We start from the raw sequence: 14,367 nt of genomic DNA on the forward strand, positions 1-14,367 counted from the left end.
TTTGTGATTAGAAACTAATCTGCACATCTCTGCTGTCACTGGTTCTCTTCACTTGCACTGATTGGGAGTTTACAAATAACTTTGCTCCCACAAGGTCTCGTGAAGTATGTCTGTGCAAATGGGATCATTATTCACAGGGCTGAGATTTTCACCCCACTCCATGTGTACCACCAGTGCCCCTGCTCTATAACCACATCTAGTTTTCATCTGATAGGCATCTCCCTCAGAGAAAATGTGAAATAGCACTGTAGAATGAACTATGGTATTTATTACGTTTTTCAAAGCCCCACTCTCGTTTACTTAGTCTTCACTCCATTTATTGTAAGAAAATAAGATTATTTTCATTATCTTTTTCATGTGTTTACCAGCTTGTGTTGTTCTTTTATGAAAGATACGTTTTAGTCCCAATATTCTGAACTCTCTTTAACAGAGAAGTGCTAGATAACATTTTGCTTACCTGTTAACTTCCCCTGAAAAATGAATAGCTGGTGTTTTTGCCAAAGTCAGGGAATTTAGGATGATAACTAGAAATAGAAGAAAATGTGAAATAGACCCATTTCTGTTCCACCAAATAGAATATTAGCCTCAGCATTCTGAGCTGTTAAAGATACAAATTATTATATTCACTATAATATTGCAGAGCAAGTAAGAAGAAATCTGGTTAGAGGTATTTTGTGAACAAGCAGATAGGATGAACCAAGGGCCTGTGTTTAGTAAGTTTGTACAGTATCTATCATCACTCAGCTCTTTTTTGGCACAAATAAATTCCTCAAGGTCACTTAATCAAGTCAACAAAACCAGACGAAAAGTGTATGTTCTGCCATGAGAATGGTGTGTGTTGCATCCCTGCAATAAATCCCTGCAATTGCATCCCTGCAATAAAAGAGAGAAAATGGTCCTAAAAATATAAAGGAAGAAAAGACACTTGGAAGTTTTCAGGTACTGAGAGAATGCCAAACCTGGTTGGGGCGGAGCAGCTCATGTTTAATCACAGAATTCACAGTTGAGCCGTCCATTGATGTAAATGGATGAGCAGGGTTTAGTGCAGCTCACACTAATGCCTTCACCCCAAGTGCAGCAATTGCTTTGAAGTTTCAACTGTCCTGCCCATCCAGAGCCTCCTAAACTCAGAGCTGTTTTCTTGCCTAAAGAAGTGTCTAAATTCTCTTTTGTTTTCCAGAATCAGTGGATAACTGTCCCAGTAATTGCTATGGGAATGGAGACTGCGTGTCTGGGACTTGCCATTGCTTCCTTGGCTTTCTGGGCCCTGACTGTGGCAGAGGTAGGAATTTATGCTTGATTAACTGTTACCCTCTCCCATTCAGTTTGCATTTTTCTTCTGGAAATTATATTCATGACGGTGCCTTCTGCAAAGTACTCTTCACCCAGTGTGGGGATGCTGCAGTAGAGTGGAAAGAAGTTGATCTGTGAATTTTGTTTGCCACAAATTTGCTAAAATTTTGCTAAATTCCTTTTTGATCAGCAGCTGAGGGACCCATGGGTGTTTACCCTGGAGAAAAGAAGGATCAGGGGACATCTTACTGATCTCTACAACTACCTGAAGGGAAGGTGTAGCCAGGTGGGGATCGGTCTCTTTTCCCAAGTAAGCAATAGGACAAGAGGAAACATCCTCCAGTTGTGCCAGGAGAGGTTTAGATTGGCTTTTGGGAAAAATTTCTTCAGCAAAGGATTCAGGCTTCTCAGGGAAGTGGTGGAATCACCATCTCTGGGAGTGTAGGTGTGGCATTTAGGCACATGGTTTAGAGGTGGGCTGGCAGTGATGGGCTAAGAGTTGGACTCAATCTCGGAGGGCATTTCCAACCTTAATGGCACTGTGATTCTTTACTAATCGTGACTGCTGTGCTCTTAGCAACAGCCCAGCCCCTTGGGCTGCTTGTGGACAGGCAAATGTCCGTTGGAAATTTTCTTCTGGAAGTGACTTTACAAAATAGGACTTATGTGGCATTATGGTTTGTTTAGCAGAGCACTTTTATCATGATGTGGCATGACACTATAATGGTACTTCCTTTTAAGATACTGATTATACAAAAAGTACCTGGCAAGTCTGCGTGAGTCTGGCTGTGGGGAATAGGGCAGCGTTAGCATAAGGCTAGGAGTGGGATAATGGCAGGAGCAACTGATTACTCTGGCCAAAAGTAAAAACACTGGGAGGACTGGGAAGGAGACTTACCCCAGTAAACAGTATAATACATTTTTCTGCTCAAGTGATAAGTATTTTTAATAAATGGCTTTGGAAGTGTTTTCTTTGGCCTCAATTTTTTAGGTTATTTAAACATTTAAAAAACAAACTGAAATACTTTTAGTAAGAACACATTTCAAACAAGATATGAAAACCTTGCATGTGGGAAATGGCAGGATACTGTGCATCAACCTTTTCAAGGCCTTTTTTGGCTCAAACGGTCCAACAAACTAAGTACAGATTTATAAATCTGGGGAGGGAGGTAGCATAAAGCATTCGTGCCCACCCAAGGAGCTGCGGTAAGGCTGCAGGTCAGGCCTTTACCCCGGCTCATCGCTGCTTTGGAAAGCAGGCTGGCGCCTTCCCAAGAGAGAGCTAAACTCTGTCCAACCCCAGCCCTCTCCCCCTCCAGCTGAGCTGGGTCACATCCCAGCAGCAAGGCAGGAGACAGAGATAAGGAGCCGCGCACCCCCAGGGCAGGCGGGAGCTCCCAGCCAAGGCAGCGAGGCCGGGCTGAACCCGGCGGGGTTTCAGAGTTCACAGCCCAGTAAGATGGATGTGGCAAGCTGTGTCCCTGAGAGCTGTTATGTCAAACTTCTTGCTGACTCAGGTTACACTTGGTTTGCATTTCCTTACACTTGGTTTGCATTTCCAAGCTCCTTTTGAAATCCCTAGAGCTGGAGACAAAAGGAGTTTTTTCCATGTCCCATAGCATATTCCAGCTCACACCTCCTAACTTTCAGTAGGGGCAGAAGTTCAGGGCTTATTTCCCCCAAGGCTCCCTGTAGAGTCTGTGGAGAAGAAGAACTTTCTTCACTGTGAGTCAGAGTACTTAAACTCTTGTTCTGAATCCAGTTTCAGAGGAGCTCACCTCCCCTCCCTGGTTACCCTGAACTTTCTCAGGCTTTTCAATGGAGCAATGCATGTCTCCCATTTCACCAGAGCACATGCTCTAGCTGCTATGAACACCTTTTATTAAACTCTGTCTTTTCATTCAGAATCATCTGGATTCAGATGTTGCACTCTGCCTTTAGGAAGAAAAATACCTGGAATGCCAAATTTATGTTTGTATATGTATGTCCACTCGCTGGGTGTGTTAAATAGATCATGTTGCCAGGAGCATGACATCCAAGGATTCCAGCATTGTCTTCCTGTTGGTTTTCAGGAGCATCCAAGACTCCTCTTTTGACCTGTGAATCCCTCAAAAGGCAGCATGTGTAAGGCTGTTACAGTATCCATCTGCAGCCCTTCATGATCCCTGTACAGAGCAGTAATACTTAAACAAGTGGGTTCCTGCTCACATGAAGATTTCCAGAATTTCCTGGGTGTTCCTTTATTTTAGTTCAGCCTTGTAATTCATCATACAAATGAATCTGGAGCAGAAAGCCTTTCTCTTTGTAGTAATGGTTAATTACTAACATATTATTAACCAATTATTTCAAACAAAAAAAATGAGAGCAAGTCACCAGAGGTGTATTTCATAGGCTTTTTGAAGATTTTCTTGGACACAGGAGGTGGCCCTTCCAAGTTCTGTATAAAGTAAACAAACAAATGATCTAACTCGCTGATGCTCAACTTTGCAAGAAACAGAGTATGCATTTGGATTGCTGCTATCATTACCACACACTAGAGAATGACTATAGTTTTGCCATTATAGACATTGTTGGAATCTGAATGATCAAATAATAATTATATATCTTTATATATGGAAAAGAATTGCATAAATAACAGGAGAAAAAAATTCAGAAACCTCTTTTGTCTTTATTCATTATTGCATGCTACAGAGGAGGTCTTGTTCTTGCCATTGCCTTGACATTTGTAGCAGTGCTTTCCAGGTGATGCTGAAGGACTTTTCCACAGAAGGCTCTGTGGAGTGTCAGTCTCACTGCAGATGGCCAGTAATTTATCTGATCTTTTACTGAGTGATCAGCTGTCTTGTCAGAAAACATGTAAGTCTTTCTCAGCAATCTCTCCCTGGTTAAAGGCAGTTATTCTTTCTTCTTGTTGAAAAGAAAGACTATACCCTGCCAGTGCCTTGAAAAAACAATGTCCATTACCGAGCATTGAAATTTGAGATGGGAGGGGCAGAAAATTCCATCACTTAGCTTAAAAGTGAAATTACAGAGTGAGTGTGCTGTGAACCATGCACACAATACAGTGTATCTTACACAGTTTAAGTCTCATGTTGTATAGGTAGATACCATCTTGCAAATTATGCACTTGCAATGCACCACGGAGTCATGTTTCCTTTAAAGTGAACAGAGTGCTCCTTAGTAATAACAGTTGCCAAATTCCTTTCTGTCCTAAACCTCTTTTATCTTGGTCAGGCAAATATAGTTCGCTGCATATCAAACTGGTTTAACAGTTGGAGTTGGCAATGCTTTGTATTCTATTGAGGCTGCTCTAGTTCTGGAACTCTCAAACTGACTTGACTATAAGGACGTGTGGAAATAACTCACGATGCACTTTGTGAGATTACTGTCTGAAAATATGGAAGAGAAGGAGAGGAAAGCTTTCCTTAACCATTTAATACCCCTTCCCACACATAATCAAAGTCAGGAACAAAGCAAGAGCGGATTCATCACATGCCTAATCCAGTTGGATTAAGCAGCAGAATGGAATATTCATTTCACATTTGTCCTGCATAAAATTGTTCATAAATTGCCTTTCCAAGGGGCAGATGAGAAGGCCAGCTGCTCTCACCTAAGGCTGATGTGCAACAGTGAACAAGAGCAGTCTGTGTTGATGTCCTTGCAGCAGAGTTTCAGCAAAATAAAATGAAAGAGAACAGGACTTAAGCAAGAAGTTTCAAGGCAGAGTGAACAGGAAAAGGCTGCTGTTTCTGAGGGACTGAAATCAGCATCTTCCTTGGCAAAATCAGAACAGAAGACAAAAGGAGCATAATGTGCCTGGTGTGGAGAATGGCATAAGGAGAAGACATCATCTGAAAGGAGCTGGAGAAAGCTTGGAGATCAGTGATTACAAAAAGCTGTGGTCATGGAGGCTGAGGTGTGGTCCTTGATGCCCTCTGCTTCCTTGGGGAACCTGTTCTGTATACTTCATTTCATCCCATCCAACTCTGCCTGGCAGTTTCCAAATTTAGCTCTGAAAATGCTTAATCCTGGGATCCATCATGCCACAGCTTGAGCTTGTCATTTTCTTCTTCTTCCCTTTATCACAGGGAAGAAATCCTGTGTCTGGGTGGCCTTCAAAGTCACCTGACTTTGCTGGAAACAAGGACAATTAAAAATCCTCTATAAATTCTTTATAAATTATACAAATTTCAGAGGATAAATTTACACAGATTTTATTACAGGGAGCTTGGAAACAGTAGAGGCCAGTTCTGCCTTGTGGCTGGTGATGAATCAAGTCCAGCAGAGGTGATAACCAAAAAGGGGGGCTGGGCATTCGGTTAGAACCATAGCATTGTTAAGGTTGGAAAAGACCTCCAAAACTCTCTTCATCAAGTTCAGCTATTAAGCCAGCACTGCCAAGTCCACCACTAAGCCAAATCCCGACATGCCACATCAACACATATTTTAAATTCCATCAGGGATGGTGACTGAGTTGGTTCTCTGTGTAGCCTGCTCCAGTGCTTGACAACCCTTTCAGGGAAGAAAGTTGATAGCTGATGGTATGACATGAGCTAAATCAGGGAAACAGTCTCAATGTGGCATTCTGGGCTCTGAGCAAATCAACTGAAACCCATAAAGCTGAGGGTTAACTCAGAAAAAAAAGGGGAGTGATTTGTGTGCCACTGAGGTCCACAGCAGAGGCAGTGTCAAGGAAAGTCCGGCATCAGGTCAGGGATAGCGATAAGCAGTCTAAGGTCAGTGATGCTCCGGAAAGAATACATCAGTATATTGTGGAATCAGAATACAAGAAAACTATGAGTTTAGTTAGTGAAAAAAGGTATCAGAGACACAAAGCAAGAAGATAGTCTAACTTAAGAGCAGTGTTTGTTTGTTTTGAACACTCATAGGAGAATATAGTTAACAGCTGGATATCATCCATATAAAAGATTTGGTTTTGGCAAAACAAACAGCAGCGTACCCCAGTGAAGACTGTATATGAAGAATGTAAATTACATGCTGGGCTCTTGTGCTTCTTTTTGAAATTATTTTCCATTTGTTTTAATGTGATTTTGTTGTCTGTCCATAGCATCCTGCCCAGTGCTGTGCAGTGGAAATGGGCAGTACATGAAAGGAAGGTGCTTGTGCCACAGTGGCTGGAAGGGAGCAGAGTGTGATGTCCCAACCAACCAGTGCATTGATGTCTCCTGCAATAACCATGGCACATGCATCATGGGCACCTGTATCTGCAACCCGGGATACAAAGGCGAGAGCTGTGAAGAAGGTATTTGCAGGATGCATTCAATTAGCCTTTTGCTTTGATTGTTGTTCTGTAATTCTGTGGATGGAGGCAATTCAGAATTGGACTGGCACTTAAGCAGAAAAATAATAGGCATTTTAGAGGTACAATAGATGGATACAACATAAAAATGATATGTTGTCATAACTCCTCGTTAGCTATCATACTTGTTCAATAATTGGATAAAAAGCCCTCAAATGATTCAGATAGAAGAATCTAGTTGAAAGACCAGAACATCTAATCATATGTTCAAATGTTCTTATTAAAGCATCGTTTCCATTTACACATCTAAACGTATAATTACTTTTACAGTGCTTTCTTCTCTGCTGTGCTATGCCAAGCAATTTCAGTTGCTTACATACACAACATGGTGGCATGTGAGAGAAAGTCCCTGGTCCTTGTCAGCTCTAAAAGCTTAGAAATGCTCAGGACTTGAATTAAATTCTGCTTCGAAGTCGCATATTATTTTCATGGCGTTTCCATAGCTTTTTTCTCACATTAGCCCCCCAAATATTTCTCATTTGCATTTAGGTTTACAGCTGCTTTTAGTACTTATCTTTAATCTTTTTGTGTAGGAAGTGACCTGCCAGCATAAACCTTTATCTTCCTGAGTCTGTGACTGCTTCTTACTGCTAATGAAAAAGTGGACAGTTTTGCAAGTGTGTAAATCATTCAGAGAGTATAAATATATATCCAAAAAGTGCATTATTTAAAGAATAATGTTCAAAACTTTTGAAAGCTATTCTCAGAATTCTATGCCGGTGACCTGATAAATAATTATTCTTAAATTGTGCTTCTACAAGTACATATTTAAGGCCTCTTTGCCGCTTGATAGATTAAAGACATCATTTGATACATTTAAGAATGACAATGGCTTGAATTAATTTATGGTTGTCTTCATGTATGCAGGATAAAGATTTATCTGGAATGGCTTTATTTTATAGGCAATGAAAATAGGCTGAATTGAATTCAGACATTCAAATGGCATCTAATCTAGCAATTCTTTTGATGTGTATAATGTACTGGAGTGGGACATCTCTGATGTAGCATGGCTTTAGTGTCAGTAAATGTTAGAGATGAAGACAGTATCAGCTCTTGTAACAATAAGCCATCTCTTGTGAAAGCCTCATTTTGGCTTAAAGCACAACTCAGTGAAGCTGTGGGGCATGCAAAACCCAAAGATTGTGACTACTCAAGTATTTTAAAGCATCTCTGTAGACCTCCTATTTACTAGATCATATCTTTACTGGATAAACAGAACTGAAAAGATCCTGATTTTGCCTCCAGCCAGAAGTGTTTAATGTGTGTAAATCAGAGTGAGATTTGCCCTTTTTCTAACAGGAACCTTTATTTCCCTGGTCACGTTTCAAGCCGAAAAGCCAGACACTCTCAGTTATTTTATGTTATCACTGTAGCGGGGGACGGTGTCAGTCCCACTAGGTAAAAACTTGAAAAAGGAGGAAGAACAAAGAGAACATGGTTTTTCTTATGGGCTGTTTAGTATTTTTCCAAGCATGCATGTTTTTGATAATCAAGGCATAATTTGTATTACGTTGTGATGGGGGGGAAGCAGGTCAGAAATATGCCATGTGGGAAATCTTGAGAACATATACATACATATTTAGACTTAGTAAAAAAGTTGATTTATACTATTTTTTAAATTGCTTTTACTCTTTAATTTCTCTTCTAAGAAGGGCCATCTGGTATTGATTACTTTTTATTATTTCTCAGTTCTCGTAGCTTCACTGCTTGGTCCATGTTTGTAATGGGCTTTCATTCCAGGGTTTCTTCTGTCTTTTCTTTTTCCCCCATAGAAGTTCAGCAATGTTTATAAAACATCAGCCAGCAATCCTATGCAAGATTTTCTTTTCTCTTTCCTTAGTTTATTGGCCCATATTTTATAAGGCATGGTCTAAGCCAGCGAGACATTGCAGGGAGGGGAGCAAATTTAAGAAGTGAAATATGAGAAGTTACTCTTTGGGCACCGAATAAGCCTAATAACTTGTGTGACCAATGAAGCATGAAGCATATTGGGGAAAAGTGTAGAAGAGGCACTAACCTTGCTTGCTACACGATTTATCTCCCTGGCAAAGATTCTGCAGAAGGCTTAACTATAAACAGGGCATTTTCCAACCAAGAATTTGGCCATTTGGGACATTTTCCAGCCAACAACACAGACATAGGATTTTTTTTTTCTTTTCCAGGTACACTAGATCTTGGCAGCTCTGCCCTCATGCCCAGCTCCTCATCTCTACTTCTCCCAGAGCTGAGCAGCTAAATTTGTCAAGCAGAACTCCCTGAAAATATACCATTGTAGTCCAAATCCACTAAGCAATTGATTAAGAAGAAAGCAGAAGCCTGTAATCCTGTCCCAGGGCCCTTCCAATGGTGCAGAAAGCCTAAAGAGATAGATCCAGTGAGGCTGAGATTAAAGTAGCCGTTGTGTGTGACATTTTCTGAAAGGGCTCATTTCAACATGAAAAATGGCCTTGGGATTATGATAAATGGGGGGTTCTGACATGCACATTCCCTCCTATAATCGTCTGTGTTAGAGCTGAGATAGCAGATTGTCTGCCTCCTGTGATGGAGGCCCCTGTAAAACTCACCTTTTTCCCAACTGACCTTCAGAGGGGATGATTAATTGCCTGGAGGTAGCCTCTTGTCAGTTAGCCTGTGATCTTTGTTCTCTATGTTCAAACCATCTGCTGAGAACGGACGAGGCTACTACTCCATCCCTTAGTCCTTTTCATACTTATTACTGCTGAGAAAGAACAGGGCCAGGGCTTCAAGGGTCTCATGCTAAAATTGGCACCCTCGCTCCCAGCTCGCTAACAGTGAAGGAGATTTATGGACTCATCCTTTCCAGCCTCTTAAAATTTTTGAGGATTGTTCCAGCTATGAGCAGAGCTCCAGGAATCAAACAAAAAAGAAAATTCTCTCTCATGCCTTGGGATAGTAATAACTGAGCCATTACTTGTCAGACTGAGAAGGGTTTGAGAATCCAGGGAATTATCAGAGCAGCTGTTGTGTTTCCTTTTAAGGTTTCTGGATCTTAAACAGGTCAGTGGAATTCTTATTAGCTTTTCCAGGGGTAAGAACTGAACCACAAACCTGTCGTGTGTGCGGTAGCCATGTTCTGCTCTGCTGTATCAGAGCCAGAAGCTGGACAGTTTTCCTGTGCTGCTTAGCCAGACTGACACTTGTCACCAATCCCCAAGGAACTGCCACACACCGTTTCAAAAGATGGGAAGAATTTCTCTAGGCTGTCCTATCAGCTTTTATCTATAAATAGACAATCGACTCCTCCAGTCGGTTTTTCTGGGAGGGTGTCTGGTGCGTTTCATATTTTTTGATTGCTGGGTGAAATTCCCCTGTGGGCAGAGCAGCTGACAGTTGCCTACAAAACACATAACTCAGGAATCAGAGAGGGAGTATATTTGGTCTTTTGGTGTACATTGCTATACTCCTAACTAAATGGTCTCCGATCTTGTTAGGAAAATGCCTCTTTGTGTGGGGGGAAGTAAACCTCAGACATTTAAAGAAGAGTATTCATTGATCAAAAATAAAACCAGAACACCATTATAAAAACAGCATGATTTTATTTTAATCCTTATTCTAGAAAAACCATCTATGGATATGTTTCAGTGTGAAAATTCTTTAAGTCTCCATGAAACCTGTATAGGTTTAAGCACATTCTTCAATTTAAGCATGTATTTTGCTGAATAAGAATGTCAGCTTCTGCTGAATCTTTATGCAAAATTCTCTCTCAGAAAACTAGGGCTCAGCTTCAAACTCATTAGTAATAGTAATTTAAGTTATTCTAATAGAATAAATGAAGACACACTATGTGTACGATAGAATATTATTCTTATTCTATTCTTAATTGATATTAGCCTCTTCTTACCAGAAGGATCCCTTATTAGTGCAGACCTGCATAAAAGAATGGATTGCATCACTAAATTTTTCTCTGTTTTTCATGTAGGTGTTTTAGGTCTCACTGCCTTTTAGGGCCGCTGACTTCTTGCATGAAGCATCTGTTTTGTTCACAGCAGGGCTTTTTGGTTGAAACCTTTAGATACTGTGTAAATATGTTTGTGTAGACAGCAGTCTGATAGCTTTTTTTCATGAAATTCCCATTTGCTTTCCCTGTCTGCTTCCTCTTCCTTCTCACATGTAGTGGACTGCATGGATCCTACCTGCTCGGGACGAGGTGTATGCGTCCGAGGAGAATGTCACTGTTCGGTTGGCTGGGGAGGAACAAATTGTGAGACCCCAAGAGCCACTTGTCTGGATCAGTGCTCCGGTCATGGGACCTTCCTCCCGGATACTGGACTCTGCAGCTGCGATCCCAACTGGACTGGCCACGACTGCTCAATCGGTAACGTCAGCGCTGACTTACTGTTGGTCTTTTGTTAACTTTGTGAAACACTCAGACGTAGCTCTGCAAAAAAGGTGCTCCAGATGTATTCCAGTGAAGCACATGTAGGGCATGACTGGAAGGAGAATTTCCATAGCTCAGCTACATAAATAATTCTGCTACCATTGCTGAGCATAGAGCAATATCATAAATAACTCCATTAAAGCCACCTAGGCTTGCTATTGTTCATTATATGGCTGTTAATGTAACTGATGGTCTACATATAACTTCTTGTTCTGGTGCTAGTTCTTGATGAACCCCAGGACCACTAAAGTGTCTGTTTTAATTTTTAGGAGATGACTAAATAATCTTTAGTGGCTGTAAACAAGAAGGACGATTTGGTAATCTGTCAGATCTCCTTTCCCTTCTGAATTCAAAGCTTGTACTTTTCTAGGCTAGAGGAGGATGAGTGCCTCATGAGGTTCGTATTAAAAGACTCTCTTCTACCAACTAAAAAATAAGTTTACTGAGTGAAAGTATTTATTAGTACAAGCAGCTACCAAGAAGACAGATTTTTATGGGCAGCTTTGTGTAGAGGTTTGGAACGACGACCTTCATTCCTCCTCTGAATGGGCATCTTGCTCAAAATCTGCATCAGGTGTGGGAATTGAAGGCTAAAGAAAAACTGTTCAGGACCCTTTTCTTCCAAATGCAATTAGCTCTTAGATAAAGCCACACTGAGAAATAGTGGAATACATTAAATGGTTAGAACCTACAGAGCATCAGTCCTTTGGCTTTTGTCCTGTATTGTGTGCTCACAAAAAAAGAGACCTCAGCAATAACAGTTTCTATACCTTACACAACTGAGTGGAACTAGGCCAGAAATCCAGGGCAGCTCAGTATAGGCAGTGAAATGAAAGGAATTTTCAGCAAAGCAACCCAAAAAAAAGCTATTAGGGGAGTGGATAAAGTAGAAAAATTATGTAAACAACATTTTCACTGAGGAATTGCTATCAGGAGTAAAGAAAATCAGGTTAACTGCTTGCAAGTATTTTAAGAGAGTAATTTCAAAGGGTGAGGCAAACTGAATAAACTGGTCCTAAGAACATAAGAAAATGCTTTTGACAATCGTCATTTAGGCTGGGTGTTAGAAGGTTGTCATAAAGTAAAATTGACTGGACTGAGGATTAATCAGAAGAGGAGGCCTACTCTACTTGCCTGGCGCTGAAGCTAGGTTGATCAAAACTTTTGCAGATGTATGTAGGGAAGCTATTGTGCGTTGAAGGGAAGATAAATTTGGTGCCAGGCTTTTCTTTTCCCCATACTAACATCTTCAATTCCATGCTCTGTGAGTTTATTTTTAAAACCACCATAAGGGGAAAGGTAGTCATGTATTTGTAGTTTGTAGCATAGATCATAACTGAGTCATTATTCTGTGTTTGTAGAGAGGTTTGGGGATTGCAGGGATGGATTTGGAAAAATGTTTATTTCAATGTGCAAACAGAATTCACTTTCCCTTTGTTGACCTGCAGGGTCATGTACAGATGATTTATAAGTTTTCCTTATACTGCTTTTATAAATCCATCTAGTGCAAACTTTCTTTGGCAGCATGAAGTTATTTGAGACAAACTTGAGCATCATTCCAAGACCTTTTTTCTCACTGAGCTGCTTGTAACATTCAGGTTATTGTGCCTCACAGCTAAAATCACAGCTAAGATGATTTGTAAACTTCCATTTCTAGCCCAGACCTTTCCACTGAATTGATGACTTGATTTGAAAGACAGATTTACTCACAGGATATGTGGTTCTTTTCTTGCATCATTAAAATAGAGTGAGCAGGTGTGCTATTGCATGTAATAACACACTGCCCAGCCCACTGGGGTGGAGGTTCTGTAGAAGGGTCTAAAAGAGACAGATTTTTATTGTCCTATAAAGCAGGACCAAACAGAACAGAAGGATTACTAAGGGAAAGAGCTAAGTACTTGAAGAAATCATCCTCAGCTCAGCAAAGCAGTTGGGACTGTGTTGAGTCCCAATGAAATGTATAGAACTGTGCCCATGTGGATTTGTGCCAAGGATGGCCTCTTTCATAAACCCCATGGAGAGGCATACCCTGGAAACAGCATAATTGTCTGAAACCCCAGAATATGAGCTGGCACTGTGGTTTTTCCAGCTCTTACCACCTTGAATTAAAGAGTAGCACCTGTCTACTGTGCTGTATGCTGTATTCATTTAGGTTATCAGGCAGTATGGAAGCAGTAGCTGAAGTCTGTGGATTGTTATATGCAGAAAGTAAAACTAGAGCCTCTTTGAACCTTAGACTGAGTCTTTCAGCTAAGTAGGTAGATTTTACCTGTCTTTAGTGGTAATCTTAGAGAACACAGACTACTGGGTAAAACCCTCACTTTTCACAAAACAATAATATTACAGAGATGTCTATTTCCTGTTTATAGTATCTTTTTTCATTCCACTTAGCCTTCACAGACAAGTTGTCTATGGAGTTCAGTCTCTTGTGAGAGATTCCCATTCTGAACTGCATTGTAGGAAGAAGTAGTTATATGGTTTGGGTTTTTTTTTTGCTTTCTTTGTCTACCCACTGCCAAGACATGCTGAGACAGGGCTGCTGCCGTACTACCTCAGAATTGTCACTCAGGGAAAATGCTTCTCAAACATATTCCACCCTGTCTTGCAAGGGACAGTGTGTAGGATCACTTTTCCCTCAATATACACTGTTTTTTTGGCTGATTCCCAAATACTAGAAAGAGTATCTTAGAGAAAGGTACAGAAGTAATTCAAAGAGATAACTTGTACTGAGCAATAAAATGGTATTTTGTTTTCTCCATGGGATAATTAAATCACTTCCCTTTTGCATCTTAGTACTGTTGCACAAGCAAATTCAAAAAAGGCCTTCATAACGCTGTTCAGCTAAAAAGTCCAAGGCAATGCTTGGTAAAAGAAAGGGAATTAAGGAATCACTTATCCTATCTCCATTCCTCCAGTCTGCTATCACAGATTCTCTGTATCCCAGGCTTTTGGGGGGCTATCTCCCTTCACCCTATCTAGCAACTAACAGGTTATGAGCCCTATCTAGCAACTAACAGGTCTCTCATTTTCTGAGTGTTGAATCTTAACCTCTTATTTTCTGAGTGTTGTGGGAAGAAGGAAATGCCCTGTGTTGCAGTGTGAAACAGAACTTACTATGTGATACAGTCTCACTCCTGACCTATTTAAACTGGGCCAACTATTTCTAGCGAATCAAGAGGCAGCACACCACATACCATAAGACATGTTTGCTGACTGCAGTGAAATGAATAGGTGAGTCATGTCTTCTGCAAGGGGGGAATGCACCATTTACCAGAGGGATCTCACTGATGCATCAGTATAATCCCAGGCCCATCAAAACAGTATTAGGCTTGGATGCAAAATCATTATTCAAGGA

General features: G+C 40.8%; 1 protein-coding gene across 1 annotated transcript in view; it reads left to right on the forward strand.

Moving 5' to 3' along the window:
- The window catches only part of TENM4 (teneurin transmembrane protein 4), a gene marked incomplete at both ends in the record, with an annotated part of 337,845 nt that overhangs the window by 191,190 nt on the left and 132,288 nt on the right, over positions 1-14,367 (forward strand). Inside the window, 3 exons of the mRNA XM_084201037.1 lie at positions 1,181-1,282; positions 6,362-6,556; positions 10,749-10,949. Coding sequence (XP_084057163.1) covers positions 1,181-1,282; positions 6,362-6,556; positions 10,749-10,949 — 498 coding nt within the window. The remainder of the gene's footprint in view (positions 1-1,180; positions 1,283-6,361; positions 6,557-10,748; positions 10,950-14,367) is intronic.

Source organism: Fringilla coelebs (genome assembly GCF_963513975.1).
Source record: "Fringilla coelebs genome assembly, chromosome: 2".
Classification (NCBI taxonomy): Eukaryota; Metazoa; Chordata; class Aves; order Passeriformes; family Fringillidae; genus Fringilla; species Fringilla coelebs.